Below are 21,420 nucleotides of genomic sequence, written 5' to 3'. Positions count from 1 at the left end.
TGTAGTCACAGTATCGCCCATTGTATTCGCTGCGTTGCCATGGGAACGTGCATGGATTCAGTTTATGATGCAGAAATCGCATAAATATGTTTTTATGTTTGGTCTCGGTTTGCTGCCTAAAGTGATTTCCTGTATTATGGGACCTAAATGCACTTCAATACAATATCTTTAAATATATGAAGTTTAACAGCTTTAATGTGCAGCAGACATGTTGGAAATAAGCGGTGCAATAACTATGTATGTATATATATATATATATATATATATATTACCACACATTTAACAATTTAGCAACATCATTTGCAGTTGTGGTGCTTCTTACCGTTGTAAATCTTTCATATCTGTCTTTGCTCTCTGCTATAACACCTTGTTGACTGAATTAAGAGGCCCGTGATGGATCCATTTTGTGCAGAAGAAGAAGAGTCACATGACGCCTTTTATGTGAACGCTCACAGAATCTGAAGAATAAAAACCTGATTAACAAAGAAAGCTGAAAACCTGATGCCTGTTACCTCTGACTGGGCTTTTAGGTTTTGTCGGCTTACACAAAGAAAGCCTCGATATGTCAAACGTTCCCTCCGTGCAGCTGCTAACTGCTCCTGCTGTGCGTCCTCTTGCAGACAGACCTTGTTCGCCAGTGCAGACACTGCCTACGTGTTGGCCTACTCCATCATCATGCTCACCACAGACCTGCACAGTCCTCAGGTGAGAGCTGCTGTTTGTCTTATGTCCTCTCACTGCCGTCATCACGTGTGAGTCATTGTCTACAGAAACACAGAAGTGTCCCGTCTTCCAAATGCATGTTTATTGAGGATCTGCAGCCCTTCTTTAGGCAACAAACAAACTGCGAGGTTTTGCACAAAAAAAATTCAAAGAAAAGCAGCAAGCACTGCTCAAATTAGCATGTTTTAGTTTGTAAATTACATATTTTACCTCCTTCAGACCGAAAATTGGCTTTTATCTTTACAAAAAGATGCAACTGGCTGTTTAGTTTGCTTATCAGAAACCGGAACCTGGACTTTTATGACAGGAGTCGACGCAGCCAGCTTTCCAGATGGCATTTTAGTTCAGCTTCTTTGCTGGATGAGCCTTTTTTTTTTTTTTAACCAGCCAATGCAGCAGCTTCATATTAAGCGAATGTGGAGGCTGCACAGGCCAGTATCTGTCTTAATTCAGCCTTCTGGAAATAGCTGCTGCCGCTGATTTATCACCGCTGACAGACCGCTGTGACAGAAGAAGTTAGGTCTGAGATTTAGAGTCTGGGAAAGGCAGGTGTGAAATACAGACAATATCCAGCGAGGAGCAGGGAAACAAGACAGACAATAAAAAACACGCCGAGAGCAGAGAAGAATATTGCAGGAAATTAAAAGGTGTAATATTCTCCGTAGAGCTGCACAGATGCACAGGACCGGAGAACAGAAGCGACTGTCTGATTGTTTTTTTTATTCTGTTTCACCTTCCTGTGTGGGTTTTTGCTTAATTCTTGAAAGTTTGCGACCAAATTCTCTCTTTTTTATCCTTCTAAGCTCTTCAATCGTTGGTCTTCACTCGTGTTTTGTCACATTTAATCCTCGACTTGTGGGATGAAGACGCCATTTCAAAATAGTCTTTTCTTGAACCTGTAATTTAACGCTTCCTCTTGGCTTCTCAGCGTTCAGACATGAGGAAGATGTGCAAGAAATTAAGGAGCTTGTGCTTTAATGCAAACATATGCTTAGACAAAGCTCCCGTGTGTAAAACGATAATTAAGCTGTTTTTGTGTCGCTCTAACTGGCACATAAAGGTCCGGTTCTGTCAGTTTGTCTCCACCTGATGCATAAAACAAGCTGTTTATCTGTTGCGTGTTCCAAAGTTGAAGCATCTGCAGCTGATTATTATTTTTTTTAATTTAATAGAAATGAGGAGAGGATGAGGCAGGTGTCATGTTAGAGGTCCGACTCAGGAAAATACCGACTGAGCCGATGAAGAAATAAAACAACACGTTCAGTTTCAACACATAGTAGCAGGGCTGTGAATTTAAATGAATATTAATCATGATTTTGGCTCCCAGTTATTCTGTTTTGACTTCTATTTTGTCATTTATCTCTTTATCATTTTTATTTATTTATTACATGCATTATTTCTGATATTGTTTCCTCCGTTCCTTAATTCTTGTGTTTTTTAATTCTACATTAAATATAACATGATGTTGGGGATGTTGTTTGTGTAATTTTATCACATTTTTATTCTTTATTTCTGTAAAGCACTGAATGTTGCATTTAATTTTATAAGTGCTGTATGAATTAAGTCTGATTGATTAATTGATTGATAAACACGATCACCTGCACACACAGAAAATGTAGATCAAATCCCTCTGTTTCATCTTGAGCTAATCTGACATTAAAATGCTTTATTCCATTTTTTGTTTTTAAAGTAAAATTTTTGCTCACAGAACGGAGTGAACTGCAGCCTCTTAATATCGACTCAGCATGCGTGTGAGGCGTTTAGGGAACGTCAGTAAATTGTAGTGGTGCTACCAGTTAGAATGCTAATCTGGAGCTTTGTTAAATATTTAACTGTCTCTCCTGACGTTCTTCGTTTGTGCAGGTGAAGAACAAAATGACGAAGGAGCAGTACATCAAGATGAACCGCGGCATTAACGACAGCAAGGACCTGCCCGAGGAGTACCTGTCGTCCATATACGACGAGATCGCGGGCAAGAAGATCGCCATGAAGGAGAGCAAAGAGTTTTCAATCACACCCAAGTCCACCAAGCAGAGTGAGTTCTCGTTTCACCGTCCGGTTTTCTCGCTACACTTCAAAAGAGCAGAACCGTGGCGTCCTCCAGCCTCCTCCTGCTGCTGCTCACCAGTAGGTGGAGTAACGTTCGGGTGCTTCTGCCTCCAGGTGTGGCCAGCGAGAAGCAGCGCCGGCTGCTTTACAACATGGAGATGGAGCAGATGGCGAAGACGGCGAAGGCTCTGATGGAGGCGGTCAGCCACGCTCAGGCTCCGTTCTTCAGCGCCACACACCTGGAGCACGTCAGGCCCATGTTCAAGGTAGAACCTCTGACTCTTTACACGTACAGGGGAGGAAAAATTTAATTCCTATTGTGTAGGTCATATCGTCTGTATTGAATGCATCATTTAGAAATTTAAAGGGCAAGTTGGAAAAAGTACCTGTTGGCGAATGACATCACCTTTAGCTAATCCAATCAGTGAAACAAGATTAGAGGTTTGAGTCTCTGATCACACGGAGTATCTGCTGATGTGAACTACACGTCACGAAAATTAAATGTCTAAAGACTCAAGAACAAGATTTGTTGACGTGCATGAGGGCTTTAAGTGTTAAAAATTAATCTCAAAGTGTTATTACTGAAAAGTTACACAAGGAATTATTGCATCGTCTCTGTTGTAAGGTGACTGCAACTGACGATTACTTCAATTGTAGATTATTTTGGTTATTTTCTTGATTCATCAATGACTTGTTTGAGCTTTAAAATGTCAGAAAATGGTTAAAAAACTGCGATCGGTGGAGTTTTTGTCCACGAGGATGAAAGAAGCCAGAAAATATTCAACTTTGAGAAGCTGGAATCTGAGATTTTTTACTTTTTTTGTACTTAACTAGTTAATTATCAAGATAGTTAGAGATTAATTTTAAAATTGACAAGTAGTCAATTAATTATTACAACTCTACTCTGTTTGTGAGGCTGCCATCAAATCAAACTAATCATTAACAACACAACTGCTCATGTTTGCCAAAGAGCACTGTGGCACTCTGCATTGTTTCCTAGAAGTTGTTTTGTTGACTGATTAATATAAAGTTGAATTGTTTGGTGAAGAATACAAGCATCAGGTGAAAGCATCCACCCAAAGGTGAAGCACGGCGGCGGCATCATCATAACTAGGGCCTGGGCAGCTCGTCGTCATCGAGGGGAAACAGATTCCAGAGTTTACCGTTCAGGATAATGTCAGGGTGGATAAATCTAAGCCGAAGCTGGATGGTGCAGTAAGAAAATGACCGTAAACATGAAATTAAATCTGCTACAGAAAGACATGAAAACAAAGAACCAAGCTGCAGTGAAATGAACTGAAGCGAGCCTCTCTCACAAAGAATCCCTCGTATAGTGTTTCTGTAAGCAGCTGCTGTTTCCTTTCGTGTGTTCGATGTGAGAGTTAATGCAATTTGCTCGGCCCATTTGAAGTATGATTTGCAGAAGCGTGAATTTGCCACGACACTGAACCACATCTTTGAACACCGGGATGCCTGTTATGATAAGAAGGAGACTCAAAGCATCAAACGTGGACTCATTCGATGGTTTCTGTGTGTTCCAGCTGGCGTGGACTCCTCTGCTGGCGGCGTTCAGCGTCGGACTGCAGGACTGTGACGACCCCGAGGTGGCCTCGCTGTGTCTGGAGGGCATTCGCTGTGCCATCAGGATCGCCTGCATCTTCAGCATGCAGGTCCGATGACGTTCTCTGGCTCTCTTCTGGTTGTCTGTCAGCAGCTGCATGTTTGTCGTTGTGTCAGTAACCGGGCCTTTCTTGCTTGCAGCTGGAGCGAGATGCGTACGTTCAAGCCTTGGCCAGGTTCACTCTGCTGACCGCCAGCTCCAGCATCACGGAGATGAAGCAGAAGAACATCGACACCATCAAGACTCTCATCACTGTGGCCCACACTGACGGGAACTACCTGGGCAACTCCTGGCACGAGGTGAAGCTACAGCGTTATCTCAAAAATAGCTTCCGTTCGTAAGCGATGAGGTGCACGTGTAACTCTTTACGCTTGTTTGTTGCAGATCTTGCGCTGCATCAGTCAGCTGGAGCTCGCCCAGTTGATCGGCACCGGGGTGAAGACGCGCTACATCTCAGGGGTGGTCCGCGACAGGGAGGCCGGCATCAGGGGCTTACCATCGGGGACGGAGGAGTTCATGCCTCTGGGGCTGGGTAGGATTCACACAACCACACTTCTGTGCACACTTTAACCCCCGATATCGTGGTTTTTACATACAAGAGAACACATTTACGCACATTAACCCTCTGAACCTTAAGTTTATTTGCCCCTGTCACATTTTTCCTGCACCTCTACGGAAACAGAAACAACCATGAAGAAGGAGACAGAGCTCAGAAATGTTTATGGAGCAGTTTAAGATAATTACATAAATCATTTAAAAAAAAGAAAAACATGAGTTGCTTTCCTGTGATTATTTTACCAAAACTGGAAAAAAACAAAAACAAATCAACATGTATAGATGCTTGTAGGTGTTACCAATACAGTGGAAAAAATAGGGACTCTACATACTATAGATATTTTATATTTTTAATTAGTTTCTATGCTTATGTCCTATCTGCTCGGTGGGAACACTGCCTGCAGTTCAACCCAGTTCGGCTGAAAAATCCCTTGATCGTGTCTTCTCAGTTGCACTACATAGCACAGGATTTTTATTTTTATTTTTTTTACAGAATCTGGTGCAACTGGTTTGTTTTTGGTGATTTTTAAAAAAGAGACATGCAGAATAAAGGGGCTTAAATGAAAAATCAGAATTTTAGGCTTGGATTTAGTTACGTTTTTTTAGCTAAGTTTACGACACGTCACCGATGAGTAAATCAAGACTGTCGGAAAGTTAAAAATCCGGTGAATGTTTTCTGTTTTTACAGTTTCTGCCTGATAAATCGTGTCGTTTTGATGCTTTGGTTCAATAAAACACACCTTTAAATCTACCAGGAGGATTTGGGGGGTCAGAGGGTTCACACCGATTGCATTGGGCTTTTAAAACTCACATTAATTTGTTTTGCGTGTCTGCTGTCGGACTGTAAACATTAAACACATTAAACCCGCTGGCTGTTGCAGGTAACCTGGTGGGGAGTCAGGACAAGAGGCAGATGGCTCACATCCAGGAGTCGGTCGGAGAGACCAGCTCCCAGAGTGTGGTGGTCGCTGTGGATCGGTGAGGAGACACGACAGCACATTATTAGAAACGCACTCTGTCTTCGTCCTTTATGATGAGTCGGAGTTTCTTTTCCCTTCAGATGTTCAAAGTGTTTTTATATTTGCAGGATCTTCACCGGCTCCACCAGACTGGATGGGAATGCGATCGGTGAGCATGTTGTTCAATGTTTTAAGTCCAGTGTGTGTTAGAAGCCAAGAAGAGAAACTCACAAAGTGTTTCCGTTCCGTTGCTTCCAGTGGACTTCGTGCGGTGGCTGTGCGCCGTGTCCATGGACGAGCTGGCGTCGGCGCACCAGCCGAGGATGTTCAGCCTGCAGAAGATTGTGGAGATCTCCTACTACAACATGAACCGCATCAGGCTGCAGTGGTCTCGCATCTGGCAGGTCATAGGAGACCACTTCAACAAGGTCAGTGCACACAATCTTCCTCCTGGTGTTTCATTTTTTCCATTCAACCTTTATTTAAAACTCGAGGAATCTTTAAGGACATGAACCATTTACAGTGATGGTGGGAGTACGGTACGGCAGGTACAGTTACACCGAGCTTTAATGTTCCAGGTGTGCAAAGCAGAGAAAATAAAACAAGTTTTCCCAATTTCGGTTAAAGCATGGCGGTCTTTTAGCGCGGTGTGCAGCGCTGGGATGACAGTGTTGTTCTGGTGCTGCTCCCCACCGCTCTGCAGACTCACTTTTGTCCTCCATTACCCCCTCGAGGACTCTGATTTATTGCCTCCACCGGGTCATTTCAGGGCTCTTTAATTATGTCTGCACAGGCTGTGCGTCTGCAGCATCCAGGCCGGACATTATTTATTTTTATGCAGTAAAGTGGGGCATGTTTTGGACCTGAAATCATACGTTTATGTTGGAGTTACACAATGCGGTGATGTTGTTATGTAGTGAGCTTTTAATAAAGACCCATAAAGGGATGCAGCATCAGTCAGTGATGGCATTTTATATGTGGCACTGTAGAATTATTTAGCTTCAGACTCTTCAGATACCAGCATCAGACTTACTGCTCTTTGTAATAATGGTCGTTTATCAAATTAATATATTTTAGAGTTGACTCAGAAACCTACGAAAAATGATCTCCTGCCATTTTAGTGTCTTATTTTTGGTTTTTCCTCCTGTACGTTTGCTGTTTTGGTTCAGTCTCGCTGCTTTAATCAGTGCTGTTGCAGCTGTTTTTAGCATTAAAAAGACAAGGGGATAAAGTTAGCAATTAGCGTGTGGGCATAGCAGAGCATTTAGCAGCTAAAGAGGCAGATTTTCCCTCAGACGTTGGTAAAGATTAAAGCAAATTTATAAATAGTGTTGATATTATAGTTAAATTGTCCAGTTGGTCACAAACACAGCGCTAAATAAATGCTAATGCTTCTCTGTAAATGCAAGATGTAAACATAATTCACTGTTAGCTAACTCATTAGCCGTATCAGCTAAATGAGGTGATTTTGTCAGTGCTAAAATATTCTGTTATGCAGGTTTAAACTGTTATTTTTGTAACGCAGAGCTACTTTTGTCTGAGCTTCATGAATGAGCGTTGTGTCGCCTGCAGGTCGGCTGTAACCCCAACGAAGACGTCGCCATCTTCGCCGTGGACTCGCTGAGGCAGCTCTCCATGAAGTTCTTGGAAAAGGGGGAGCTGGCAAACTTCCGCTTCCAGAAGGACTTCCTCAGGCCTTTCGAGCACATCATGAAGAAGAACAGGTAAAAAATGTGGAAGAAGACGCTGTGCTTTGTCAGTGCTAGTTTGCAGAAGTGGTTGGCATAAACTGGGTTTATTCAGTAGATACTAATGCAGCAGTTTGTTGGATGTTTTATAATATAATGCATCCACCAAACCCATCGTTATATCGTGTTTTGTTCAACCCTCAGGTCCCCCACTATCAGAGACATGGTGATCAGGTGTGTTGCTCAGATGGTGAACTCGCAGGCGGCAAACATCCGCTCAGGTTGGAAGAACATCTTCTCAGTGTTTCACCAGGCCGCCTCCGACCACGACGAGACCATCGTGGAGCTGGCCTTCCAGACCACCGGGCACATCGTCAGTGAGTAACGCTGCAGCTGAACCACAAAACTCAGGCTCCACTGATGTGTTGGGTTGTGTTTTTCTGGGCGCCGTATCATGTCTTGGGGATCAAGACCGATATTTGAAACCAATGCACAATAATGTTATATATATTTCCAGCATGTGATCGCAGGGAAACTGTAATATACGACAAGGTTACACAATTAGTGAGGATTACAATGACTGAATATGTGTAGGAGAAATAGGAGTGGTGACATCAGATCATCACGTGACATTAGGGCCTCTGTTTCCTGTGAGATCAATCGATTGAGATCAATAACAGTTTGTCTCCTGCACTTTTGTTTTCTTAGTCTTTGTCGATTGTCTTTTATTGCCCACAAACGTTCATATCTCAGCATTATTTGTTACGGTTTTCCAGACTCTGTTTCAGGCTAATCTGCGGCTGCCCCCTAACTTAGCTGCTAGCCGTTAGCGTAGCCTTAGCCACTGTAAAAGCCGCTAATGTCCCGATTTGTGGCGAGAGATTGTGCGTCTTGTTTAGTTTTTGCAGATTGTCAAGGGACAACGGATGCGCATTAGCTGCTAGATAACTCTGGTGCGTTTACTTCTAATTGTGTAAAACTAAAGGAATAAGCTAAACTAAAAACAAACTGAACTCCAGATGGTGTTAGTCTCAGGCTAAAAGGCACAGCAAGCCTCTTGGTGTTAGCTTTAGCCTAGCACGGTCTGCTAAATAAACTCCTGCTGCACTGACACCAACAAGTTTATTACTTGTTTTCTGTGTAACAGGTGAACGGAGCTGTTTGTGGGAGATTGTGGTGCTTATTAGCATCATCTGCTACCTCACCTTCTAAAGCCATCTTATTAATCTTACATTAGAGGGATGTTACAGCACTCCAGATAGCGTTAGCTGCTGACTTAGAAGCACAGCACATTTCTTCGTGATAGCTTCAGCCAAGCACGGTCAGCAAAATAAGCTCCCGCTGCACTAACACCATCAAGTGAGCTATTCAGGTATTTTCAGTGTAATGAGGAAACTGGGCATGCTGCTGGAGGATTGTGGTCTTTATTATAACTGCAGCAGCGTCTCCTACCTGCCCATCCAAACACCAGACGACTCATTCACCGAAGCTCTGCTAATGTGCTCATCTGTCTCTCTGTGTAAACAATAGCTTCCGGTAATTGACTGTTATTTGTGACATGTGACCAATCAGATAGGGCTGTGGGTGGGGCATTGCTGAGAGTGACTACAGACAGAGAGGAGGCTGCATCAGAGCTAGAGTTCATTCATTTAGCGATAATCAGTCAATAAAAATAGGGATATCAATAATTGGAAAAGTGTCACCCTCAATAAAAAGCCCTACAGATAACATGCAGATCCCTAGTTGTTGTGTTTTAGAGGAGAGAGATTTAAGATCAACAACGATTCTTTCTTGTTTCTTTTCCCTCCATCAGTGAACACCTTCCAGGAGCACTTTGCAGCTGCTATCGATTCGTTCCAGGATGCAGTGAAGTGTTTGTCGGAGTTTGTGTGCAACGCAGCGTTTCCCGACACCAGCATGGAGTCGATCAGACTCATCCGACACTGTGCTAAATACGTCTCTGACCGCCCTCAGGTAGGAGCCGCTGAACTGTGTTTATTCTCTTTTATATACCCTCATTTCCGGACTATAAGCCGCTACTTTCTTCACACGCTTTAAACACGGTGGCTTAAACAGTGATGCGGCTAATTTATGGATTTTTACGCATTTGCCCCGAGACCAAAGTGACATTGAGAGCAAGAACGAAAGAGAGACTGAGGAAGTGTGTGACGAAGTAATTCTGAGGCTGAAGGAGACGGTTTTAGTTGTTATTAGTGCGCAAGAGGAAGATGAAGATAGCGATCAGTGACTTTTCCTGGTAGGCTGCTGTAGTTTTTATTTTCTTAACCAGCCGTGTTACAGGCACTGTTTGGAAAACAGCATTTACAGTATTTGTGTATGTTACCAGTATGTATTTAATTAAAAGTTAATGAAATCTTTCTTTGTAAATACGTCATGTTACAACGTGGACACCTGCAGCTTATGGACAAGTGCAGCCGATACATGTACACTTTTTTTTTCTTTTTAAAGTTCGTGGGTGTGGCTTATATTCAGGTGTGCTCAGTAGTCCGGAAATTACGGTAATCAGTGTTTGGTTTCTTGGAACGAAACAGCTCAATATCACACTTGGTGACTTTGCGTCCTGCTGTGCCCCCCTTCAGGCCCTGAGGGAGTACACCAGCGATGACATGAACGTCGCCCCTGGCGACCGGGTGTGGGTCCGCGGCTGGTTTCCCATCCTGTTTGAACTTTCCTGCATCATCAACCGCTGCAAGCTGGACGTCCGGACCAGGTAGCAGAAGCGCTCGGCTCGAAAGTTTCACCCAATTTTGCATGAAAAACTCACAGCTCAGTCAAATCTTCTTCTTATTTTTAAAAAGTTCTCTCAGTTTTAAGAGCAAATCCAGGAACAGTTTGTACTTCTGGTATCTGCGAGTTGCTGCTGAGGAAACATGACGTTCCGCTGTGCAAATTTGCCAAACTGTAGTAGAAGCTAAAAATGAAAGGTTCAGGGTGTAAAGTTGTGCTTGTGTCCTTCAAGCTAAAACTTTTTTTTTCATTCAGACACTTTCCTTTATCCACACACTCGTATTTTTTGTGTGTTTTAAATTTGTAGGCATGAATTAAGCTGAATAAAACCTTTTAATTCAAGCTGCCCGTTAACATAAATAGTATAAAAGCAAACTGAGAGTGTTTTTGAGTTCAAACAAGACTGAAAATAACATCGACTGGCTGTTCTTTCTAGTAACAAAGGCGTGTAAATACTGAGCGATTAAACGCTCAGGTTTCAAAGGTTGAAGTCATTTTTTGTGAGGTTTTAGTTTCATCTTTCAGCCACATGGGTGTGTCCTCTTTTGCTCCAGAACGTCTGTCTTTTTGAGGCTTTACCTTCTTTTTTTCTAGTGATTTCAACACAACCAAAATCAAATATATACCTGTATGTGTTGTTTTTGTTACAACTGACATGTAGAACAACACAAGCACCAGGATTAAAGCATTTTATTTACATTATAGAGCAAATGATTTAATGGTGAAAACAGAAAACGTTATTCATCCAGAAGGACATTCTTTTGCTCGATAGTGCTCAGAAAACTAATTAGATAATGATAAGAAAAGCACTAAGATGTAAGTACGATACATGTCTGAAAATATAATAAGGAGGCTAAAATAAGAGTAAAATAGAAAAGTAGTAATAGTGGCAATGATACTGCGGTGGTTACAGATGATAATGAAATATTGCAAATGAAAAATGAAATAGTGCACATCACATTGACATATTGTACAGTTAACATTGCACATAAAAATGAAGAACTGCACATTACATTAACATGTTTTGCATGTATTTAAAATATTGCACCTGTAAAATGAAATGTTGCGCATAAAAATATATATATATTACACATTACATGAACATACCGCACCTGTATTTAAAATATTGGATGGGAAACATGAAATACTGCATCTGAAAAATGATATATTTCACCTAAAAAATGAAATAGTGCACCTTACATTGACATATTGTGCATGAGAGTGAAATATTGCACCTTTATTTTAAATGTTGCTCATTAAAAATTAAATATTGTGCATGAAAAATGAAGAATTGCTTATTAAAAATTAAATATTACCCATTACATTAACATATTGCATGTGTATTTAAAATATTGCCTCTTAAAAATTAAATATTACACATGTATTTAAAGTATTTCTTATGAAAAAGTAAATACTGCACATGAAAAAATGACATATTAGACATTACATCGACATGTTGCACCTGTGTTTTTTAATATTGCTCATTAAAAATTAAATATTGTGCCCGAAAAATTAAGAATTGCACATAAAAAAATTGGCATTTTACACATTATATTGACATAATGCACCTGTGTTTAAAACATTGCATCTGAAGAATAAAATACTACACTGACATATTGTACATGGAAGTGAGACATTGCATCTTAAAGATGAAATGCTGCATTGCTCCCGTTTTATTGCTGTTGCGCCTCGGTGCGATAAAGCCGGCGTCCTGTGTGTCTGTGCTCCTTGCAGAGGCCTCACGGTCATGTTTGAGATCATGAAGAGTTACGGCCACACCTTCGAGAAGCACTGGTGGCACGACCTCTTCCGAATCGTCTTCCGCATCTTCGACAACATGAAGCTTCCCGAGCAGCAGACGGAGGTCGGAGGTGTTTCAATATTTACAAATACAGGAAGAAAGCGGGAACACCTTTCAATAAAAACCTCGCTTGCGTTTTGCCTGCAGAAAACCGAGTGGATGACGACGACGTGTAACCACGCCCTGTACGCCATCTGCGACGTGTTCACCCAGTTCTACGAGCCGCTCAGCGAGATCCTGCTGGCCGACATCTTCACGCAGCTCCAGTGGTGCGTCAGGCAAGGTGGGTGTTCAGCAGCAGTCATAGCACGCCTCTGACTGGGAAAACTGCAAGTAATGCTCACGAGGCAGAGAGGTAACGCCTGATGTTATGGTTTAGATGGAACACATCAGCTGGCGTGGACACAGAAAAGACACTCAACAAGTTTATTTATACTCAGAGGTTATTCAGAGGGCTTTACATGAAGATTTCCTTTTTAGCTCAATGAAATAAAGTAAAACATGTCGTCAGAATGTAGGCAATAGATTAAATTAATCAAAAACAAGTTGGAGTTAAAAAGAATAAAAATAAAAATGTACTGGTGCAAGGAGGGGCCTGAAACATGTCTGACCTCTCAAACATCATTATTTACTCTCTTTGGATCTTCACATAGAAGAAAACTGAAACCTCCTCCTTCCAGTTTCTCTAATTCTTTGACTTTTACGTCACATATTCACGTGTTGCATCCTTTTAACCAAACATTAGATCAGGAGCTGTTGTAGCAGAAGACAGTGTGTAAAAATAGTAAAATATAAATATCAGATGACATGTTGGACCTGGTTTGTAGTGCTTTTAGATAATACACAGTAAAAATAATTAGGAAAATCCATCTCCGTCCAATATCTTAAATTGCCTAAATAGTTTCACTTTTGCGTCGCCGCCAAATCGCACACGAGAGGTTAAATCAGCTGCATGTTTTTAACCACATATCACAGCTTCTCCACTTTTTCAAACCAGCAAATATTAAATTAACTGTTATTATCACTGTCCCATGACCTCTAACAGGGCAGGTCTAGTGATGTTGTCGCCTGATGCTTGTATAGGAATATGAATATTGGTTTACTTTCTTAAACTATTTTGTAGTATTTCTGATTATTTTTTTTAGATAGCAGACAGAAAGTTGACAAAAAGTCATGTGACTCAATCCACAGATGCTCGTAGTTTTACAGTTTTCTCCTCCAGCGTGTTACGGCACCGACGTCTTTCCTTTACTTGAGCTTCACAGGCCATGTGTACGTTTGTTTTCGCCTCCTGCAGACAACGAGCAGCTGGCCCGGTCGGGGACCAACTGTCTGGAGAACCTGGTGATTCTGAACGGGGAGAAGTTCAGCCCCGACGTCTGGAACATCACGTGCTCCTGCATGCTGGAGATCTTCCAGAACACCAGCCCTCACGCGTGAGTACCGAACCGCCGGCTTCAAGTCAAGTCAAGAGTCTTTATTGTCATGATGCAGTTAGTTTTCAGCAGCAGCTTAAAATCATTTCTGCAAAAATGCAAAGAATGTAATGACAATTAGACACTTATTGAACTGATTGTAGTTTGATTGTATTGTTTTAACCCTCTGGACTCTGAGCAGCAGTTTCTGGGCGTTGTTTTGCTCCTCACATGTTTCCTGCACCTCTGTGGAAACAAAACACCCATGAGGAAGGAGAGAGAACTCAGAAATGTCTTCTGTGCAGGAGGACACAGTTATGATGCCATAAATCATGAAAGAAAAAGAAAAATTACAAAAACTGAATGTAAAACATTTTTCCGAGTGGCCACAAGTTTGATCAAGACTTTAAAAGGAACAGTGACTCTACATATTGTAGATGTGTAGAAACAGTTCAGCTGAAGTGTCCCTGAGCTTGAGATTTAAAAAAATTTTTTTTTAAAAAGTAGAATAAATTGATTTTGATAAGAAAAAAAAATCACAATTTTATACTTTTTAAGATCTTGTGTTCTGGCGAAACGAGACGTCACATAGAAGTGGCTCAAAGACACTTGATTGTTTCTGCTTTTACAGTTTCTGCCTCTAATAAATAAAGTAATTTTGCTAATTCCCCCAAAATGATGATAATAATAATAATAATAAGACAAGCGTTGACTGTCACATGATTGTCGGTCACATTAGAGTCTCTGGCGGCTCCACAGTTTTTAGAATTCTCAGTTTTTTGCAGAATCCGTTCAATACAAATGACTTTAAATGAATAAAACTTTAAATAAAACATGTAGAATAAGCAGATTTTGATGAAAACTCTCACTTCTGAGCTGAGATATTTTACAAACATACATAGCAGGATTATTATTGCAACAGCACGTCATCAGTAGGGTAAAACTAACCTGTCTCATGACGGTCTAAACCAGCTCACGTTCCCTACTAGTGGGTGAACAACAATCCAACGCTTGGTGAATTCTGCTTCACAATGATAGGAAGAGCCGACATCGAAGGATCAAAAAGCGACGTCGCTATGAACGCTTGGCCGCCACAAGCCAGTTACCCCTGTGGTAACTTTTCTAACACCTTCTGCTTGAAACCCAAAAAGTCAGAAGGATGGTGAGGCCCCGCTTTCACGGTCCGTACTCATACTGAAAGTCAGGATCATATACGTATTTTACTACGTAGACTTTGAGCTGTTTCCATACTCTCTGTAAACAGCCTGCCGCTCAGCTGAAAAGTCCCTGAATTTTCCTCAGGTGACTGTTGGTTGCAGCTGAGTCAGTCACAGCTTCCTGGTTGTGACGAGAACAGCAGAATTTTTTTGTTTTTGACAGAGTGTGATGCGAGCAAACTGTTTATTTTTGATGAATTTTTAAATGAGACATGTAGAATAAAGTGAACCACAGCTGTCCTCTCTGATTGTACAGTTAATAAATGCTATAATGCTGCAGATTGTCTAAAGATTAACATGATTTCAAACCTGCTGCTGTGTTCTGGGGTTCAGAGGGTTAAACGTTAAGGCGAGGAGTTACGGCTGCTGTGTTTTAGAGTTACTGATCCTTTGTGCTGTGACAGAATGTGAGCGATGACCACACCTGACCCAGTCGGCCTGTTTGCTTTTCACCAGGTTGTTGACTTGGCGACCGGCTGGACAGGACGAGGAAGCTGTCGATGGGAAGCACTTTGTAAGAAACTCAATGAATTATCCAGCAGCTGAACAGTAATTGTGCTCGATAGCAGCTCTGTAGATGCTTCGTACTTGGTCAGAAACGTGATGAAGTGTCCGTTTGCCACTAATCTCTGCACTCTGTCAGATATGTGAATGTTTACGGTGTTTCTCGTGACTGTACGTCTGCAGGACGCTGACTTCGACAGTCTGTCCCAGAGCAGCTACGACAGAGCTCTGTCCGAGAGAGGACACAGCCAGATGTCCAGCGACGACACCTGGAAGGGGAAATCTAACGCCAGTGAGTCCACAGCATGTACAGACACAAACCCCCTGTTTCTGACGTCCAGCCTGAGCAACAGCTCAGACAGTAAACAACAGAAAACCTAAATGCTGTTCATAACTCATTTTTGGTGTCTTTTCTTTGTGCGTTGCAGGAGTTTCGGACCAGAAGCTGTTTGCAGGGCTGCTGATTAAATGCGTGGTGCAGCTTGAGCTAATCCAGACCATCGACAACATCGTGTTCTACCCGACAACCAGCAAGAAGGAGGACGCTGAGAACATGGCTGCTGCACAGGTCGGCCGCACTAAACGTGTCGGGTTGTCTCGTATTTGTGATCACATTTGGTGTGTAGCTCCTCTGAAATGCTGCCTTCAGATCTCAGATGATTGAACTCGTTAAACTGGGACAAGAGAGGAACAAAAAACAAACCCTTTCAGGACAGTTGGGTGTTTTTAACTCAAAAATCATGCCTGGATTTTGTAAAAAATGACAAAATTACACCATTTGTCAGCCGCAAATTGTAAAAACAGAAAGAATCAACTGTTTTTGAGCTACTTGTCTCAAAATGTTTGCTTACAATTGTCATTTTTCCATCAAAATCACTTTAATCTAAATGTCTCATTAAAAAATTGAGGCTGAACTGAGTTTTTTTTTTTTCATTTGGTAACACCAGTGGGTGCTTGAGGAAAATGTTCTACATGTGGATTTCAGAAATCATCATGTTTGAGTCATTGGTGACAAGGTTCAAGACAGTTTCAACAATTTTTTTAGTAATTTTGAACAAGCAATAAATCATTTTGGACGATCTTTATCTAACTCTGAGTCATTCTGGACAAGTTTCAGGTCACATGTGACACATTTTGCAGCATTTTGAACAGGTTTTGAGGAATTTACGACAATTTCGACAAAGCGTTATTTTAAAAAAGCAGAAAAACTACATCTTTGGTTTGCCTTATTTGCCACACACCAAATTCTACCGATTTAAAGGACTCAAAAACGATTTCTATATATGTATAGTAGGAAGAGTTCTTCATTTTGTAGTTTTGGTACCACCTGTGGGTGCTTGGAAGAATATTCTATGTGTGGATTCCTTTTTGTTTTTGTGTTTGTTATATTTTAACTACTGTGCACAAGTTGAACAGTTTTTAGCAATTTTGAATGGATTCAAGGCATTTTGGATGATCTTTATCCAATTTCAGAGACATTTCGAGTGATTTTCTGGGAAGTTTTTAGTCATTCGGAACAAATTTTGCATAATTTTGATCATTTTTAATAATTTTTATTTCAGTTTGGACACATTTTGAGTCATTTCGAACAAGTTTCATGTCAAAAAAACAGAAAAAATGGAACCTTGGTGGAATTATTCAAAGAAATTCAACTTTGTTCTTTTCTTTTTTTGGATCTACGGCGTTATGACTTTGTCAGACTCCACAAATCTCTTTTCTGAGTCCTCTGTACTGCTAACCAAGTCCACAGTGAGTTCAAATGTGACAAGCTGGTTAAAATCATCACATACATGCAGCTAAAGTCGTCTCCAACTGTTCTCCTGCCAGCGAGATGCTCTGGAGGAGTCGGAGGCTGAGGGAGGCGAGTCGGGTCCGGACCAGGGCATGTACAGGCACATGACGTCCGCTCACCTCTTCAAGCTGCTGGACTGTCTGCTGGAGTCGCACACCTTCGCCAAGGACTTCAACTCCAACAACGAGCAGAGGACGGCGCTCTGGAGGGCAGGTAATCAGCCTGCTGGAGCTCATCAAACAATCTGAGACGAAGATGTTCCTCTTGGGCTAAAAATAGCGTCTGCAGGCTGCAAAAAAGACGCCTTTAAGTATGTTTCACTGGTAACCCAAGGGCTAGACGAGTCAAGAAGTCCCCCGCCAGAGTCAAACGAGGGACTTTACAGTTAGATAGTAAATAATAGTAGACCACACAAAGCTGCCTGTTGTTGTTGTTTAACAGCGATTGTCTCTGTTTGACCTGCAGGATTTAAAGGGAAATCCAAGCCCAACTTGCTGAAGCAGGAGACCAGCAGCCTCGCCTGCAGCCTGAGGATCTTGTTCAGGATGTATTCTGACCGGCAGCTGCAGGACTCATGGCCCGACATCCAGACACGCCTGCTGCTGTGAGTAACGCTTAGACTGAGGCCTTGTCCACACGTAGCAGGGTTTTTGTTAACTGAACATCCTCCCCCCGACACACCACCTCGTTTTTAGAAAATACATTCATCCACACCAAACCGCATCAGTGTGTTGTTAAGGACATTCATAAGCTGCCAAACCTTTAGTTAGTTCCTCATATCTTATCCAATCAGAACAAGCCTCCGTCTCTCGACGTCGTAAAATATCCGTCCTTAACTTCTCCTGTGTTCTTGTACGTGGAGCGGTATCTGGGCCTGGACCAGAGACGACGCCAGCACAGGTCTGAGGGCGTCCACGCTGTTTCTGAATGTAAACGCAGCTCGCATATGTGACGTTGGAACATATTTGGTCACAGGCAGTGACGTTTCGAAACTGAAAACCCCGGTTATTGACGTCCACATACAGACGCATAAATGGAGGATTAGCAAAACTTCACTTTGGTTGGAAGTTTTTGAAAGAATCATTTTTAAGGCCGTGAATCTGTGCTTTCATGTGGATGACATGACGAATCGTAGAACATTATCTTCATTTTGTGAGACACCCTGCTACGTGTGGACCAGACCTTAGATTACTTATGTGGCTGTTTACATAAAAAGAGCACAAAATAAATAAGTATATAAGAATATACCAAAAAAACAAGCAGGAAAAAAGAATGCAATAAACAAATTATACAAAACACCAAAATTAACAACATTTCCATGTGTACAATTTTACTTTTTTTTCTTCTTTTTCCCCCCCAGTACAGAAAGACAATCAAAAAATAGAAAGTAAATACTACTTTAAACACTTGTGTACATATATGAGTGGAGGAGTTGTCAAAAACACACGACAAAGTTCAGACAGCTGCTGTTTTATTGAACGATGAAGCTCAGACGGGATGAAAAAGTGGATTTTTACAGGGACAGAGATCTGGAGGAAACCTCTGGCAGCAGGATCGTTGGAGGTTTATTAAACAATCTTCAGTTTTTTAGCTATTAATGAACAATTTTTGCACTATGGCGCTCTATTGCACAAAGCTATAAGATATATCAGACTTCAGATACACACATAAAACTTATTACAATCAATGTATTGTTGGTTTCAGTGTTTCCACTGGATTGAACATTCAGAAACGTGTATAATCTGCTTTGTTTTTTACTACTTTAATCGTGCTACATTGCAAAAACATGCCAGTGTTGCTCATCTGCAGCACCTCTGACTGCTTCCTGTGTTAAACAACAGGCCTCAGATAAATAAGCAGCAGCTGTGTCATTAGAGGATGAGCTGTGTTTTTGACACATGGCTCTTGGCTCATTATAAATTTATGAACTGTGCGCATATTTCGTGGAATACATTGGTATACTACAGCCCGCTACAAATCACCTTGTTGTGTGGAGCAGCTGGGCTGGAATCACTGACTCATGTATTACATCAACGATACGTGTGCGAGGTGTTTATCATTAAGCAACTGCTGTCGATGTGCTGACTAGAGTCCTGGTAGTAACGTAGATGCACCAGGATCATTTCACAGCTCTGATATCGACGGTTTTGTGTCGTAATTCTGCGCCGTGTCGCCTCTCGCAGGGTTTGCAGCGAAGCTCTGGCCTACTTCATCAGTCTGACCTCAGAGAGCCACCGAGAGGCCTGGAACAGTCTGCTGATGCTGCTGCTGACCCGGACGCTACGACTGCCCGACGACAAGGCAAGAAACCAGCACAGAAACAGGCTGCAAACAAAAGTCTGAAGCCACGTGTTCATCATGGCAGCCTTGAGTTTCCAATGACTCCTATAACTCTTTGTTAGAATCATTGAAACAAGTGAATCTCTGTCATGAAAGACAATCAGGCAATGTGGTTCTTTCATAGATTTATTACAGGTTCTCTGGAAATATGACAGAATCTGCTGCAGCAAAAATATACGTACAGAAATGCAAATATTTGGTTAAAAGCCCTTTAGCAAATTTTCACCTCAACTAGACCCTTTTAGTTTCCGTCCACAAGTTTCTGTTTGTATCTTTGACTCCTCTGGACAGAATTTGTACAGTTCAACTACATTTCTTTATATATAGTTTTGGGGCTTTTTACCTTTATTCAGATCAGTAGAGAGACAGAAAAGGGGGAAGAAGAATGAGGAGAGACCTGCAGCAACGGGTCATGAGCGGGAGTCGAACCCACGACCGCTGTATCGGGGAACTATAGCCCCTGTTTATGGGTCGCCCGCTCAGCTAGGTGGGCTGTTTCTTCCTCATCTTGATGGTTTCAGTCAGGACTTTGGGGAGACCAGTCTAGAACCTTCATTGCAGCCTGATGGAACCATTTCTTCACCACTTTGATGTGTGTTTGGGCTCATTGTCTGGTTGGAACATCCAACTGTGTCCAAGATTCAACCTTCTGCTGATGGTTTTAGGTTTTCCTGAACAACGTGGAGGTGATCCTCCTTCTTCATTGTTCCATTGACTTTGTGTAAAGCTCCAGTTCAGAGCATGATGCTGCCACCTCCATGCTTGATGCTAGGTTTGGTGTTCTTGGGGTTAAAGGCCTCACCTTCTCTCCAAACATATTTCAGCTCTGTGTTTGTTCCATCCGACCACAGAACTTTCATCTTTGTCCGTGTAATCAGCAGCAAATCTTAAGCTCGACAGCAGGTTTTGTTCTATTTCCAGTAGGCCGATGATAAATCTATGAAAGAACCACTACTGCAGGATTGTTCTTTGTGACAAAGATTCATGTGTTTCAATGACTTAATCATAGAAAATTAAGAGTTATTAGAGTCACTGGAAACTCAAGACAGCCATCATATACCTGGTCTTAACAATGTGTGTCAACTTTTGTTCACAAATATACATTAAGCTGCACTTAAGCATGAAGTGAACTCTGTAGGAGAGTGCAAAGGACAAGTTTTATGGAGCTGAGAAACCAGGTCACCACTGTGTCCACCTGTGATCCAGTTCAGACCAGGATTTAAAATGAAAGAATACAAGTAATATGTATGTTATGAGTTTGACCCTTTTTTATATTTCTGTCTTATTTGTTTAATATGCTTTCACTCCTCAGCACTTTGGCGAGCTGTCACCGATGAATCATGCGCTCTCCGTATGAGTGGATGATTCATGGATGATTCACGCAGAGCATGACTCAGGGTTTCTTTCCAAAACTGTAACAGTTTTTTGGTAAGAAAACAGCCCAGCGTGCAGCTCGAAGCAGTAGGAAACGTTGGCGCCGTGCAGCCAGCGCCACGCAAACCACAGCATCAACAAAACATTACAGCAGTATTGTTAGAGAGGGACCGGCTGGCACCGCTCTCTTGTGCAAGGCCTGCTGAGAATTTTGGGAAAGTTGGGTCAAACAAATCCCAGTGCTGCAAATTTTGTTTATTTTCCTGAATGCAGTTTAATGAAATAGCCCTTAAAAGCAGCAAAATACAGTAATAAAGCAAACGCCATGGTCCAGGCTTTAAGGTCCCGCTGTGGAGTCTTGTGGAAGTAATATGCCAGAGTCCTGACTTTAAATAAGAAAACAAACTATTTAAATTGCACACAATATGAGAAGTTCATTATTGCAACAAGGGAGAGATCTCGATCCAAACACAGACAATAAGATGGCAGCTGATTTATAGCATGACAGTGAACAAAAGGTCTTCATGTTGGCTCGATGTCAAGACGTTGTGAAACTTGAAGTCCAACATTCATTGGACAGAACAGCTTCCAAGAGATGAGACTTAAAAGAACCTGTCGCCTCAGTTACATAAAT

The 21,420-nt window shown here is 41.8% G+C and overlaps 1 protein-coding gene across 1 annotated transcript in view; it reads left to right on the top strand.

The window, feature by feature from the left end:
- Nucleotides 1–620: 620 nt before the first annotated feature.
- LOC103374513 (brefeldin A-inhibited guanine nucleotide-exchange protein 2-like) overlaps nucleotides 621–21,420 on the top strand; it is a gene marked incomplete at its 5' end in the record, with an annotated part of 23,512 nt that continues 2,712 nt past the window's right edge. The window contains 22 exons of the mRNA XM_008304607.1: nucleotides 621–705; nucleotides 2,587–2,758; nucleotides 2,887–3,038; nucleotides 4,314–4,442; nucleotides 4,534–4,692; nucleotides 4,778–4,925; nucleotides 5,830–5,926; nucleotides 6,036–6,076; nucleotides 6,166–6,335; nucleotides 7,480–7,631; nucleotides 7,800–7,972; nucleotides 9,409–9,569; nucleotides 10,196–10,326; nucleotides 12,078–12,207; nucleotides 12,292–12,427; nucleotides 13,442–13,580; nucleotides 15,233–15,290; nucleotides 15,464–15,572; nucleotides 15,709–15,848; nucleotides 17,108–17,285; nucleotides 17,538–17,676; nucleotides 19,256–19,373. Of these exons, the coding sequence (XP_008302829.1) occupies nucleotides 621–705; nucleotides 2,587–2,758; nucleotides 2,887–3,038; nucleotides 4,314–4,442; nucleotides 4,534–4,692; nucleotides 4,778–4,925; nucleotides 5,830–5,926; nucleotides 6,036–6,076; nucleotides 6,166–6,335; nucleotides 7,480–7,631; nucleotides 7,800–7,972; nucleotides 9,409–9,569; nucleotides 10,196–10,326; nucleotides 12,078–12,207; nucleotides 12,292–12,427; nucleotides 13,442–13,580; nucleotides 15,233–15,290; nucleotides 15,464–15,572; nucleotides 15,709–15,848; nucleotides 17,108–17,285; nucleotides 17,538–17,676; nucleotides 19,256–19,373 (2,917 nt within the window). The remainder of the gene's footprint in view (nucleotides 706–2,586; nucleotides 2,759–2,886; nucleotides 3,039–4,313; nucleotides 4,443–4,533; nucleotides 4,693–4,777; nucleotides 4,926–5,829; nucleotides 5,927–6,035; nucleotides 6,077–6,165; nucleotides 6,336–7,479; nucleotides 7,632–7,799; nucleotides 7,973–9,408; nucleotides 9,570–10,195; nucleotides 10,327–12,077; nucleotides 12,208–12,291; nucleotides 12,428–13,441; nucleotides 13,581–15,232; nucleotides 15,291–15,463; nucleotides 15,573–15,708; nucleotides 15,849–17,107; nucleotides 17,286–17,537; nucleotides 17,677–19,255; nucleotides 19,374–21,420) is intronic.

Source organism: Stegastes partitus, unplaced genomic scaffold, assembly GCF_000690725.1.
Source record: "Stegastes partitus isolate 25-593 unplaced genomic scaffold, Stegastes_partitus-1.0.2 Scaffold2263, whole genome shotgun sequence".
Classification (NCBI taxonomy): Eukaryota; Metazoa; Chordata; class Actinopteri; family Pomacentridae; genus Stegastes; species Stegastes partitus.
This window is presented reverse-complemented; position numbering and strand designations above follow the sequence as displayed.